Raw genomic sequence first — 14,695 nt, 5'->3', positions numbered from 1 at the left:
AAGGACGTGTACCCGATACCACCAATGGACGAAATACTCAATAAATTACGTTCGGCAAAATATATCTCTACAATCGATCTGAGTTAGGCTTATTTTCAGATTCCGTTAAATAAAGATAACCAAGAGATTACCGCGTTTAGCGTCCCGGGAAAAGGCTTGTATCATTTTGTCCGAATGCCATACGGATTAACGGGTGCCCCCGCGACGTTCCAACGACTATTAGATAGTTTAATAGGCCCGGAAATGGAGCCTTTCATTTTCGCGTACTTAGACGACATAATTATCGCGACGGAAACTTTCGAGGAACACCTCGAATGGTTGAAACGAGTGCTAGATAAGATTGCAGCTGCGGGATTAACGATTAATATGGATAAATGCGAGTTCTGTAGATCTCAGGTTAAGTATTTAAGCTTCGTGGTGGAGGCGGGAGACGTATCAGTGGACCCAGAAAAGACGCGCCCCGTGCTGGAGTACCCGGCGCCCCGAACACTGAGACAATTGCGTAGGTTTCTCGGGATGTCATCGTGGTATCGGAAATTTATACCGGATTTCGCGACGCTAAGTGAGCTCTTGACCCGCCTTTTGAGGAAAGGCAGGCGCTGGGAGTGGGGGGGATGAACAAGTTCATGCATTCAATAGCCTTAGGAATAGTTTAATGGCGGCCCCCGTCCTGGCATGCCCGGATTTTAAAGAGCCTTTCGTGTTACAAACCGACGCGAGCTCAATTGGGTTGGGGGCGGTCTTGACTCAGAACTTAGAAGGGGAAGAACGCGTGATAGCCTATGCCAGTCGCGTATTGTCGGACCCTGAAAAACGGTACTCGGTGACTGAACAAGAGTGCCTGGCCGTGGTGTGGGCCATTCAGAAGTTTAGGCCGTATTTAGAAGGTTACAAGTTCACCGTAGTTACGGATCATAGTAGCTTGCGGTGGCTCCACAACTTGAAAAATCCCACGGGTCGTTTGGCCCGATGGGCGTTAGAATTATTAGAGTATGATTACACCGTGGAGTACCGCAAGGGAGCCCTACACAACGTGCCCGATGCCTTGTCGCGGATGTACGAAGGCGCGGAAGGCGGAAGAATAACGCCGCGATCGAAATCGAGGAGTGTGAGGGTACGAGTGACGAGTGGTATCGCAGGCGGTATAGGGAGGTAGCGACTGACCCGAAGCGGTTTGCTCAATGGAAAATAGTTGATCGGCAGCTATACTTTTTGCGACCGCGATCGGTTATTTCGGACATAGTCGAGGATTTGGACCGGTGGAAGCTGGTATTGCCGAGAGAATTACGCGCCGAGGCCCTTCGCAAATCCCACGATGCGCCGCAGGCCGGGCATTTAGGAGTCGAAAAGACGTATTAGCGTCTCGCCGTGTTGTACTATTGGCCAAATATGTTTCGCGAGGTCACTCGGTACATTCGGACGTGCGACACATGTCAAAGGACGAAGGTCGAGCAAGCTAGTCCCGCGGAGTGGATGGGCCGCCGCGTTATAGAAGGGCCGTGGACTTCGATCGCCGCGGACATAGTGAGGCCCTTGCCTCGCAGCAAGGCCGGCTACCAGTACCTTCTGGTGATCCAAGATTTATTCACAAGATGGATCGGCCCAAAAATTAAAGAGGCGTTGGAAGATCTTATCGTGTCGCGGTGGGGTACGCCAAAGATCCTCCTCACAGACAACGGAACTGAGTTTGTGAATCGCGTGATGAAGGGTTTTGCTGAGGAGCATGGCATCACGCATGCCACGATGCCGCCGTACCATCCGCAGGCCAACCCCGTGAGAGGGTCAATCGGACCCTAAAAACTATGATCGTGTCGTTTATTGAGAGAGATCATCGGGAGTGGGATAAATACCTCCCACAGTTTTGTTTCGCTTATAATACTGCGTCGCATTCGTCGTTGGGAGCGTCACCGGCGTTCGTGAATTTGGGACGCGAGTTAGTGCCGCCGAACTTGTTGCGTGACCATGGGGAGGACGTGACTCAGGTGGAGCCGCGGACTATTCCAACCGCGGTTAATCAAAGAAGCCCACGCCTGAGAATACTGCGATCTTGTGTATCGTGGTGCGAGAAATCGCACCTGGCGCCCAACATTACATCCTAAAAATACTCAGTCGAGCTACCACCAGGATTTCGGAGAGGAATATCGCAAATTATAAGGAGATCTCTAGTGAAGAAAGCGACGGCGCGCTCCTCCACGGCCGGCGAGACCGTGAGGACATCGTCGTCGTTGTCACAATATATAGACATATATGTGTACAGAAACTATAATGAGGCTGTCAAAGACCTAATCTTGGATCGCATGGCTTTTGATTCTAATTGATTGTATATCGTTACCATCCTATTTCTCTTATTATTATTTACGTCGCCTGAGAAAGACGTTTCAAACTATTATTAACCGGTTATTGCGATAAATATTACCACATGCCTCGGTGGTCGAATTGGTACGACGCCCTACACGGAATGAGGGAGGTTCCAGGTTCGAACCCTGGCTGAGGTAATATTTTTCGCAATAAATTTCTTTACAGTTTTTAGATAATTAAATCGAGTCGATTTAATTCCGGGGAGGGAAGGGTTTTTAATTTTAACAATTACTGTGTTTTAAGTCCGACAAATAATCGGCGCGCAGTTTGTTGAAAAAATTATATGTATATATATAGACATATATGTATACAGAACAGTGATCGGCAAAAATTCTGTTTTTAGTAATGATATCGGCAATTATTTTTAATAATCAAAAATAAAAAATTTAAATGTTTTTAATTTTAATTTACAAAAAATTGGTAATTAATAAAATACTAAGCTTTAAATTTAAAATAATTATTAATTAATTGAAAATGTAATACTCTGTTTAAAAAATTAATAAATAATCAGAAATATATTGCTCATAATTTAAAAATTGGCAATTATACAAAATAAATTGTCAGTTTTAAAAAAAATTACATTTAGTAAAAAATATTTTTAATTTTTTAAAAAATTAGTAATTTTTAAAAAGTAAATTATTTGAACAAAATTAGTAGATAATTATTAGAAAATATATTACTAATTTTTTAGAAAATTAGCATTTATTAATTTGTAAAGTATTTGTTTTTAAAAGTACATTAGTTGCAGTAGAAAAGAAACGATGACGTTAACTATATACTAAATAATTTTTTCCTACTGAAAATTCGTGTCTTTTGGGAAAATTTGCAATTACTAGATAAACTATAATTTGACGATGGTCTCTTGCTCTCTCTTAAGGCCATCGTGCACAAAATTGCATAGGCTGCATAAGCATAGCATAAGACCGCTGGACCGACTGGACCAATCTTATGTAAATTAATATGGCGACTTTATACTGGATGCTCATTGGTTTAGCGGTCTTATGCTACGCTATACCTGCTTCCTACACTCATATCCGTCAAGAATAAATTACTGGCTTGTCAAAAAATAAAGTTACATCTTTGTAAAAAGTTAGTGTTTGGATTATTGAAAAGTTTGCAGTTGCGCTTTAAGCCAATTTTTGATATTTAAAATGAAGGACGGATTAGCGCTGTAGCAGCAGCTTCACATCCTAAATTTAAATTGAACTGGCTCAATTGTTTAAGTCGCTCAGTGCAAGCAAATGTTATAGTAGCAATAAAAGAAGCACTTGCTTCTGTGTCGAGTAGAGTTGAAGATAAGAAAAAAGATGATAGTGTAGCTGAAAATGATTTTTTTGACTTTACATGTGATCATGATACACCTGATGTAGTCGAAACTTTTGGGGCCTCTGATGTAGAAGCAATATTTCAGAAATTTAGTACTGAAAGTAGGAATGATCTCGAATTACTTAATTTATATCCTATTGTTAAGAAAGTTTTTCTCAAATTTAATACACTTTTACCATCTTCTGCACCAGTAGAAAGACTTTTTAGTTACGCTACAATGTTTAATTTACCTAAATTTAATAAATTAACTGATGAGAATTTTGAATTAAGAGTAATTATAAAGTGTAATTCGAGTGTCGCTAAAAAAAATAGTATTATTTACTTAGAAAATACGTGATTTTCTTAAATAATTTGGGCATATTTAAGGCTCCTGGGTACTCGTCGCGGCCATGTTGGAATGTGAGAAAAAATTAGAAATGACACGTTAAAAATTCTCGCGTAGTATTTCCAAATAAAAAGATATTTGCTTAAAATAACACTACAGATTACTTCAGCACACTTTAAAAATACGCCGAGTTGAGGTTAAGTCTACCCCTTTTCCTTGATAGTAATAAACAGCCGTAAAACGAATGTGATACGATGCAGGCTTGTGCGCAGGCGCATGACTAGATTTCGTATTATATTCATTTTACGGCTGTTTATTAATTGTCAAGGGAAAGGGGTAGACTTAACTTCAACTCGGCGTATTTTTAAAGTGTGCTGAAGTGATCTGTAGTGTTATTTTAAGCAAATATCTTTTTATTTGGAAATACTACGTAAGAATTCTCAACGTGTCAATTCTCAACATTTCTCGCTTATTCTCCATTGGAGAGAGTTCTTATTTCTACCGCGACGGTACGTCGTCACCGTCAACGCGGAGTTCTCGGGTCAGGGACCAGGAGCCTTAAAGAGCATTACATCAATGAGAGATGATAAATAATCTTGATTGAAAACTTGAAGAATAAATACGCTGTATCTGCTGATACGTTTATACAATATATTAATATGTAAGTAATAATTAATAAATTATTCTTGTAAGTCAAATATGTACACATTTATTACCGTGTTGACTGATTTAATAATAACTGTGTGATAACAAATATAATTTTTTAATCATTGACTTTGCTTTATTTAGTACTTCTGAATATAAAATGGAAACTTCGAATACATTCATATATTTACAAAAATTGTATGTTATATGCACACTCAAAGGGAAGGAAAATTTAAGAACAACAGCTTATACTTATTAATATAATCTAATAAATATTGACTAGGTTAATTAATAGATATATTTTCTCACAAATCTTCACAATTATTTTTTTAGTTGTTCAAAGAATGTTGGCATTCTTAAAACAATTTTTCGCTTTATCATTAATGTGTAAAATAAGTGTAATCAAGAACTTTATGATGTTCCCTTTGTCTTGCCTAGTATCTCTGATTGTAATATTGTCAGTTACCTCATGTTCATGCTTGTTTTTGCAAGACACCTTGTTTCAGAGTCAAGGATAAAAAATTATTTTTATTTAATTGTTAATTTTCTGAAAAATTAGAAAATATTTTTTATTTAATTACTAATTTTTTTGAAAATTAAAAAAATTTTTTTTTCATTATTTTTTAGAAAATTAAAAATTATTTTTATTTAATTATTTATTTTTGAAAAATTAGTTATAATTTTCGATTTATTATTAAATTTTCTAATTAAAAAATAATGTTACACATTAATAATTTTTGTAGCAATAATCTTTTTTTGAAATTATTTACAAAAATTGTTAGGTAAATAAAAATAAGTTGAAAAAAATTTTTAATTTTTTTGGCACTTAATACTGTATTTTGGCTTATTAATGATTGCTTTGACATTAAAAAATAAATAATGAAAATTTTTTTTGCCGATCACTGATACAGAAACTAATATAAGGCTGTCAAAGACCTAATCTTGGATCGCATGGCTTTTGATTCTAATTGATTGTATATCGTTACGATCCTATTTCTCTTATTATTATTTACGTCGCCTGAGAAAGACGTTTCAAACTATTATTAACCGGTTATTGCGATAAATATTACCACATGCCTCGGTGGTCGAATTGGTACGACGCCCTACACGGAATGGGGGAGGTTCCAGGTTCGAACCCTGGCTGAGGTAATATTTTTTGCAATAAATTTCTTTACAGTTTTTAGATAATTAAATCGAGTCGATTTAATTCCGGGGAGGGAAGGGTTTTTAATTCTAACAATTACTGTGTTTTAAGTCCGATAAATAATCGGCGCGCAGTTTGTTGGAAAAATTATATGTATATATATATATAGACATATATGTATACAGAAACTAATATAAGGCTGTCAAAGACCTAATCTTGGATCGCATGGCTTTTGATTCTAATTGATTGTATATCTGTAGAGAGAAAACTTTGTTAGAGAGCGCTTGTGTGGCTTGTGAGAGAAAATTCTTATTTTTCGAGTGGTTGGCAGGCTTGTCTCCTGTGTGGTATGAGTGTGTGCGAGCAGAGTTCGTTGAGATGTGCTAGCGACACGTGCGTTCTTGAGAAATCCCGAATAAAGATATCATTCCTTACATATCCGTGCCTTATTTACGCATCTCATTCAGTTCAAGTTTGAACATCTGGCGACCGTGACAGGACTCTGGCGTAAATAATCTCGTGTGATCATGGATAACTGCAAGAAGTTAAGGAAAACCGCGCGTGCGGCATTCACAAGGACATACAACTGGCTCTCAACGAATATAAGTAGAGACGCAGCAATCGAGGATATACAAGCACAGTTTGCGTTGTTAAAAGATAAAGCCAGTGAAATCGAGAATCTCAACGATAAGTTGCAACAGTTACTACTCAATCAAGAAGAAATGACGGATCAGGACCTCGAAGAAGAATCCGCGACATGCGATGAATATCGTCTCAAGTATTATCGCATCAAGACACAAGTTACGAATCTGATGCAACCGATGCCCCCAATTGCAAATGACAGCGAGGCTGTTCAACCAAGGAACAGACGTGACAACGAACAAGCCATCCAAGATAAACGATTCAAGCTACCGAAGATCGAGTTACAGAAATTCAGCGGAGAGTTACGCGAGTGGCTGCAATTTTGGAGTCTTTTTAAGAATATTCACGAAGATCAACAGATTACCAAGGAAGATAAATTCCAATATTTAGTTCAGGCTATGGTAAAGGATTCTAGAGCTAGTGAATAGTTATCCACCGATCGCGGAAAATTATGACAAAGTCATAGACAGTTTAAAATCAAGATTTGGTAAAAGCGATTTGTTAATTGAGCTATACGTGCGCGAGCTGCTCAAGTTGGTGTTGAACAACACCACTAAGTCGGGAAAGAAGCCATCCGTCGGTAACCTGTTCGATAAGCTTGAAACGCAGTTGAGAGCGCTCGAGTCGCTTGGTGTCACTACTGAAATGTGTGCGGCCATGTTGTATCCTTTAGTGGAATCTTTGCTGCCGGAGGAGACATTGAGAGTTTGGCAACGATCACCGGCGTCGTCTGGCACTACCGTCGCAAAGGACAGGCTCACTAACCTCATGTCGTTTTTGGCGAAAGAGGTTCAGGCAGAACAAAGAATTGAAATGGTTGTTAGTGGTTTCGGCATCACCTCAGAGGCAAAGGTGAAGGATAGGAATAAGAGGACGAAACAGGAAGCGTCGGAAACACCAACGGCGGCAGGACTTTTAACAGTAAATGAAACGATCAACTCTAAATGCGTTTTTTGTGACGAACGGCACAACTGTGTGAATTGTGAAAAGGCTAAGAAACTATCTCTGGCAGAGAGGCAGGAGATTGTTAAAGAAAAGAGAGCCTGTTTTTGTTGTGCCAAAATTTGACATAACCTCAAGAGTTGTCGTTATAAGGGTAAGTGTGCGTGGTGTGGTCACAGGCATATTCTGTTGTGTCGTAGTGTGGCCTCTAATACGTCGAGCTCCGGAAGTAAAGCCAAGACAGACACTCAACAAAAGGACGTCGTGGAGAATCTGTCCAATCTGTCATCGGGCCCGGAAGTTTTTATGCAGACACTTATGGTTAAAGTATACAACGACAATCAGGAACAGTTAATTCGAGCGGTCGTTGACTCTGGGTCACATCATTCGTATATCTCAGCTGATGTGGCTGCCAAGATGCAATTTAAGGAAACAGGTAATCGCACGACGATTCATTCGCTGTTTGGAGGCGTGAGTACTCAACCTCTGGATCACAAACGCTACTTCGTTTGTTTACGTAGTCTTGACGGTGGCTATGCGTGCAATTTCAACGCATTCGAGCAGAATAAAATATGTGTCAATATTCCCAGGGTGACCGGAGGTTCTTGGATCAAGAAACTAAGTAGAAAATCCATTAATCTCACAGATGCTAACCACGATGAAGTATTGATTTCCCTCTTGATAGGAGCCGATGTTGCTGGCAAACTTCTAACCGGTCGAATAGTTCAACTTGATAATGGAGTAACGGCTGTTGATACCAAGTTTGGATGGACAATAATGGGCAAAAATCCATCGCACGTTTGTCAGCACAACGACAGTGTGGCGATCGCTTTTTCTATGTTTGTGGACGAGGCGATGATCGAAGACCTGTGGAATTTGGGCGTTTTGGGAATACAAGATCCCATCCAAAAATCTACGAAGGAACAGCATCAAGAAAACGTCCTAAAAGGCTTTCGACACTCTACAATCATAAACGAGCAAGGACGTTATGAGGTATGTTTGCCCTGGAAGGAGAACCACCCAACTCTACCGATGAATCGTGCGACGGCTGAGCGGAGGTTAGAAAGTACAAGCAAGAAGCTAAAACAAGATGGTCTCTACCAAGCCTACGACGACGTCTTTCAGGATTGGTTAAACAATGGTATAATAGAAGAACTTTCTAGCAATGAAGCAAAGGATTATGGACATTACCTGCCACACAGACACGTAGTTAAGGAAAATAGCACGACTCGGATTCGCTCGGTTTTCGATGCATCGTCAAGAGAAAGAGGAGGTCCCTCGTTGAATCAGTGCTTAGAGACGGGACCAAATTTCATCGAATTGATACCCGAGTTACTGCTACGATTCAGGCTGCAGAATCTTGGAGTGATAGCAGATATACGAAAGGCATTCCTCCAGATTAGCGTCTCGAACAAGATCGAGACGTTATGAAATTTTTGTGGAAGAGACGGCTTGAAGACACGGAATTTGTGGTCTATCGACACTGTCGTGTCGTTTTTCATACATACATACATACATACATACATACATACATACATACATATACATACATACATACAGACAGAGACAGACAGAAGACAACAAGACAGACAGACAGACAGACACAGACAGACGACAGACAGACAACAGACACAGACACACAGACACACAGACACACAGACACACAGACACACAGACACACAGACACACAGACAACGACACACACAGACAGACAGACAGACAGACAACACACAGACAGACAGACAGACAGACCACAACACAGACACACATAAATAACATTACACAACACAGACAGACATACATACATACATACCTCACCTACATACATATACATACATACAACACCATACCATCATATAATACATACACACATACATACATATACATACAATACACACACACATACATACATATACCTACATACACACACATCATACATATACATACTACAAAACACAACATACATACATAATACATCATAAACACACATACAACATAACATACATACACACACTAACATACATATACATACTACACACCATACATCCATATCCATACATACACACACATAAATACATATACATAATACACCACATACATACATATACATACTACACACAACTAATCATATCATACAACACAAACACTACCATACATTACATACATAACACACACATACATACATATACATACATACCAAACATACAACCTATACATACACACACATACATACATATACATACATACACACACATACATACATATACATACATACACACACATACATACATATACATACATACACACACATACATACATATACATACATACACACACATACATACATATACATACATACACACACATACATACATATACATACATACATACATACATATACATACATACATACATACATATACATACATACATTCTATCTATCACGCCCACCGCCGAGGGGCGAGTCCTCGTCCGGCCCGGACGCAACGGTTACCGCCAAGCTCGATTCTTGGCTGTTCTTTGTCTGTACGTATCGGTTGTGGATTGACTCGCAGTTCTATAACGGTCCTAAAACAATTTTGACTTGTGTAGCTTCAGTCGCCAAGAAATTCAGGGAACATCATGTATTGGCTCTTTGTGACGATGACGGTAATCACGGTAATTAACTTCGCGCCAATCAACGCGGAGTTGATTAGAATTCCGTTATACAAGACATCTTCCGATGAAAAATTTTTGACGGAAACTATGGCACGACCAATAGATATAGATATAGATATAGATTACGACACCCCCCGGGAAATTCTACCCCTGATTCATATACAATTCTTTAAAATTCGGTCAATAATTTTCCAAAAAATTGGAAAAATTTCGGATACCGGTTCTCAAAAAGATCGGTAACGAAAAACTATACACTCCATGACACTCTCCGGAAAATTCTACTCCTATTTTATATAATTTTGGTAAAAATTTGGTCAAATAGTTTAAGAGTGTATAAAGAACATACATACATACATACATACAGACATTCTATTTTATATATATAGATAGATAGATAGATAGACTAGATAGATTACAGTTAATTAGAGGGATTTATTTGATTGCTTGAAAAAGTCTCTGTAAAGCACGAAACGTCCCAGTTATTTTGACGGAATATTAAACTATAATATTTAGAATCCTGTTGTTCGGTTATTGGCTTTTGTTTTATCTAAGACATACGAGCTTTATTTACTTATATATTTTTTAATTTATACATATTAAAGTTATTGCAATATTAAAAAAACAAATTTTTTACATTATCTCATGACGAAAGAAACCACCACCTTCTCGCGGTTTCCGTTGAGCAACAATATGTACGTAATCTATTCGTAAAAGTGAAATACATAGAACTGTGATTGCAAAAAATTGTCCTTTAATTTTACTATATGTATTTTACAAAACATTTACTACGTTTACGCGAGCGTTACTTCTGCAGTAACTTTTACGATATATCACTCGTTTACGCGGAGTAAATTATCGTAAGTTTATTTTCTAATAGTAAACGTGAACGAGCGAGTAAGACGATCGGCTAGAATGCTGAAGGTCTCAAGTTCGAGTCCTGGTTTTTTCTAACTCTTTTTGCATTTTTATTTTTTTAGGCAAATAAGTTGTTATGTAATGCATATAAACTAGGAAAATTATTTGCATATTTTCTAAGAACTTTAGGAAATTAAGTTAATGATTTGCTCATAAAAAAATAAGAAATTATTTTCAAATTACAAAATAAGTTTTTTTATTATTATATAATAACAATAGTATTGTTCATTAATCCTCGGTCTCGGTTTCATATACATATATATATGCGCGCGCGCGAGCGCGAGCGCCGAGCAAAGAAGCCTAGCACGATTCTCGCCGGCTCGCGGCTGATCGATGAGCATCGAGCATCGAGCATCTGACATCACTGCGCTGAAATCTGGCATCACTGCAAATTTAGTCCGGATTTGCACCAGGGGCAAAGTCTGTAATGTGATTTAGCCCGGACTCAAACCTAGGGGCAAAGTCTGTCGGTAAGGGGCAAAGTGTGTTGGTAATCAAGGCACGGAAGTGCTGGTCTCGATTTTTGAGGGGCCATTGGCTATCTGTCTATTAATCTGTGGTTTCGCCTTGTAAGCAGGAATAGGGTAAGGTGGAGTGGACTTTGCTTCGCGTGGATAGTTCTGGATAGCATTGTACTTTCCAAGCAAAACGAGATCCACTCCTGCTTAAGGAGGCTCTTACCTCGATCATAAAACGACAGATCTTTATGAAATTAAATTATGTTGTAAAGTGAACCACAACGAACCGATGCCCAAAACTTTAGCATAGGTTGACGATAAAAATTTTAAAAATATCAGTATTGAAATTCGCATTTTTAACACAGGGCATATGGTAAACACTAAAATTTTTACCGGAAGTGATGTGTTTTCTTGGCAAGTTTGCGAGCCAGGTAAACAAAAAACTAAGGAATTGGTAGTTAAAATAATAATCTTTCTAATGATAAGAAGAAAACTTGGTGTTGACGATGAGTTATAAAAGATATTGTAGTTTTAATATGACGTACGACAGGTTAGGCGAATGATCTTCCGAGTGTCAAAATCGCGCGAAGTTTCTAACCTCACTTGCACATGTCTTTTCTCTGCGCTGTATGGTAGCGGCATAATTATTCTGACAACCTTTATTTTCGAGAATTTTCCTTTTATTTTCCCTCTCAGCATTCTCACGTTATATCTTTCTTTTAGCTCCATTTCTTCGTCGCGTCAATCGCTACAACGCTACACGGCTACACCTCACTTAGCTGCAGACTGCTGCAGCAGACGACGTTGTTATTATTCTGCTCTTTAGCGCACTGACGTAGTCATCTGACTTATCGTATAAATTTTAATATTTACATTAATAGAACATATAACTTACTTTTACACTATGTAAAAATTATTATTTATTTTTTTATTTAATTTTCCGATAATTTTATAACCAATTATTAATGATAATTTTTCGGTTGCTACATTGATTAGAGCAGTCGGGTAAGAGCCTCCTTAAGAGGATGCTAAAGCCAGAGAGAAACCTGAGAGCGGCCACCGGGATCATTCCGTTCCAGCGGACGTAGGGTTCCTATAAGGGAGTTGGGCAAATGTAGCGGAATTCGCCATTTTCTGATCCTCAGCGTATAAAGAACGGCAAATTTTAAATTCTGTATCGTAACTACTATATGAAATGCAACGTATAAAAAGGCTATTATAACTTTATTGTAGCAAACGTAATATGTATATTAATATATAGAAGAATATATATATGAAATAGAAGATAAAAATGGAAGAATAAATGAAAAATTGATGAAGTTATAAACTCTTAACCTAAAATGACAGTAAAAATATTGAAGCTATCATAAATTTAACATATTTATTACAGTTAACAGCAAAAATAAAAGTTATTAGCAAACCAAAATTATACTTTTAACAACGAGGGAAGAAGGAAAATAAAAATTTTTATAGTAAACTTGAGATAAATATGTATTTTATTTTAATACAAGAAACTTTCTTTCTGAAGTATACGTATAATTATGTTGTATGAAAATCAATTTATACTCCGATAGGAAAGTTACGCAAATATTGTACAATAATTGCATCATTTAATCGAGAGGAATTTTACAATTATTGCGCTAAGATGATTACTCATAACGCTGCTTTTTTGCTGAAATACTATTTAGAAATAAATTGTGTAAATATTTATTAATATTTGCACAACGGTCTAAATTTCTACTACTATTGTTGCCAATTGCATCATTCCCAATTTTATCCAGATTTCGTCATATAAAATCTTTTCCTATCGGGGTAGTTACTTATATAATTTTAATATACAATTATATAATATTTTACGAGTTTATGTAACAAATTCGATATTTACATATATGTATTTATGAATTACTCACCTTGCATTGTAATGATATACTTATTTAGTGGTAATATACACATATATTCATCATATACTTAAGTGCAATAAATTTATATACATAATATATATAGCCATTGTATGTATGTACATTATATATATCCACACATATCCATTATCCAATTCAACGTTTGAAAGGAAACCTCAAACCACAGGAGGCACTTTCATACGTGATTGCGTTATCTGTAATGAAAGTAAATGTTTAGTAAAAGTTATAATAAATATAAAGGAAGAAATAAATAAAGTTACGAAGTATAGATTGATACATTTTTCAACAGTAATATATTTATCTATTTATATTTTACATCTTAAACGAGTTAAATAATATATTGTACAACTAATTGTACATAATACTTTTTTAAAAACAGATACGCATGCGTACATAATACTTTTGAAAAACAGAAACATGAAATAAAGAATTAAAAACCAAAGAAAAAAATACATTACATATAAATATTATTGTTACTTAACGCGATAGTGCATTGCCATTGTTTTACTCGCGAATTCCGACTTTTTATTCATGCGAAAGTTTTTAGAATGTATCTTTAATCTAAACGTTGCATATCGAACTATAATTTTATTCTGTAAATCATGACATTCGGGTATTGTGTATGGTATTTCCTTAAATTTGTTAGTAAAAAATGGTCGCAAGTTAGTATAACTTCCAAAAACTGACTTATCGTATCCGTATGATCTAAATATTTTTTCCATATCAACAAAGAAATAAAACGTTCTTTTGTTTACAAAGAACAATGTATCTTGTTTAAAGGCTTTTAAAGACGTTAAGTGGTTGTAATAAGTTGGTTTTATTTGAAAGTTACCCGTACTTTCCAAACATAGTTCACACAACTGTTGACACTTTGCAATACTTGTAATGATATATCCGGCAATATTATGTAGTATATTTAAATCGACTCGACTCAATTGTATATCCTGTATTGAATTAGGAACAGGCCAATTATTTTCAACTATTTTTTCAGTGTTCTTTTTTGGCAAATCAAGAGACACGGTAGTGTCTCGCGCCAAGTACACGCGGAGCGAGACCGACCGTGACTCTTTTACGCGACGCGACGGGTTGCGAGTACCCGAGATGTTGAGATCTCGATAACGAGTGAACGGATCAGGTTCTAAGTAGGCTTGATCGATAGCTTGGGGTCCAATTAGGGAAGGGGGTTTCTCTCATAATATTCCGCTACGTGCCCTACGAGCGGAGATATTACGACGCAAAGTCCAAATGCGAAAATTTATTTTTAAGATACGTCGTCTACGTCGACCGCTCTTCTTTATAACATACATGTAACAAACAGAGAACGTCACTTTCACTTTTTCGACACTGGCGGCTAGCGGCGTTA

At 37.1% G+C, this 14,695-nt stretch overlaps 1 protein-coding gene, 1 long non-coding RNA gene and 1 other non-coding gene across 6 annotated transcripts in view; 2 read left to right on the top strand and 1 right to left on the bottom strand.

Annotated features, from left to right (window-relative positions):
• Positions 1-12,083, bottom strand: part of LOC143894824 (uncharacterized) — a 52,015-nt gene extending 39,932 nt beyond the window's left edge. Inside the window, exon 1 of one of the 2 annotated variants that reach the window (XR_013256177.1) lies at positions 11,959-12,083. This is a non-coding gene — a long non-coding RNA (uncharacterized LOC143894824). The remainder of the gene's footprint in view (positions 1-11,958) is intronic. The other variant, XR_013256178.1, reaches the window with a different exon arrangement.
• Positions 5,535-8,949, top strand: LOC143894832 (uncharacterized). 3 transcript variants are annotated; one of them, XM_077401470.1, is made up of 2 exons: positions 5,535-6,841; positions 7,114-8,949. In XM_077401470.1, the coding sequence occupies exon 2, from the start codon at positions 7,689-7,691 to the stop codon at positions 8,811-8,813; it is 1,125 nt and encodes a 374-aa protein (XP_077257596.1). In that variant the 5' UTR covers positions 5,535-6,841; positions 7,114-7,688; the 3' UTR covers positions 8,814-8,949. The 3 variants fall into 3 exon arrangements, with proteins under 3 accessions (XP_077257596.1, XP_077257598.1, XP_077257597.1); XM_077401472.1 differs by having other exon boundaries at positions 5,536-6,841; XM_077401471.1 differs by having other exon boundaries at positions 5,537-7,818; positions 7,904-8,949.
• Trnap-cgg (transfer RNA proline (anticodon CGG)) lies at positions 5,730-5,803 on the top strand. Its single transcript has one exon. It is a non-coding gene; the product is annotated as a tRNA-Pro (tRNA).
• Positions 12,084-14,695: the final 2,612 nt, after the last annotated feature.

The sequence above is a fragment of the Temnothorax americanus genome, unplaced genomic scaffold (genome assembly GCF_048541705.1).
Source record: "Temnothorax americanus isolate GAGA-0224 unplaced genomic scaffold, ASM4854170v1 Scaffold143, whole genome shotgun sequence".
Classification (NCBI taxonomy): Eukaryota; Metazoa; Arthropoda; class Insecta; order Hymenoptera; family Formicidae; genus Temnothorax; species Temnothorax americanus.
The sequence above is the reverse complement of the archived record's forward strand: the minus strand, read 5'-3'. Positions and strand labels throughout refer to the sequence as shown.

What these genes read in the sequence shown, in the direction of transcription:
- LOC143894832 (XM_077401470.1), top strand. Translation starts at nt 7,689, where the DNA reads ATGCAGACACTTATGGTTAAAGTATACAACGACAATCAGGAACAGTTA.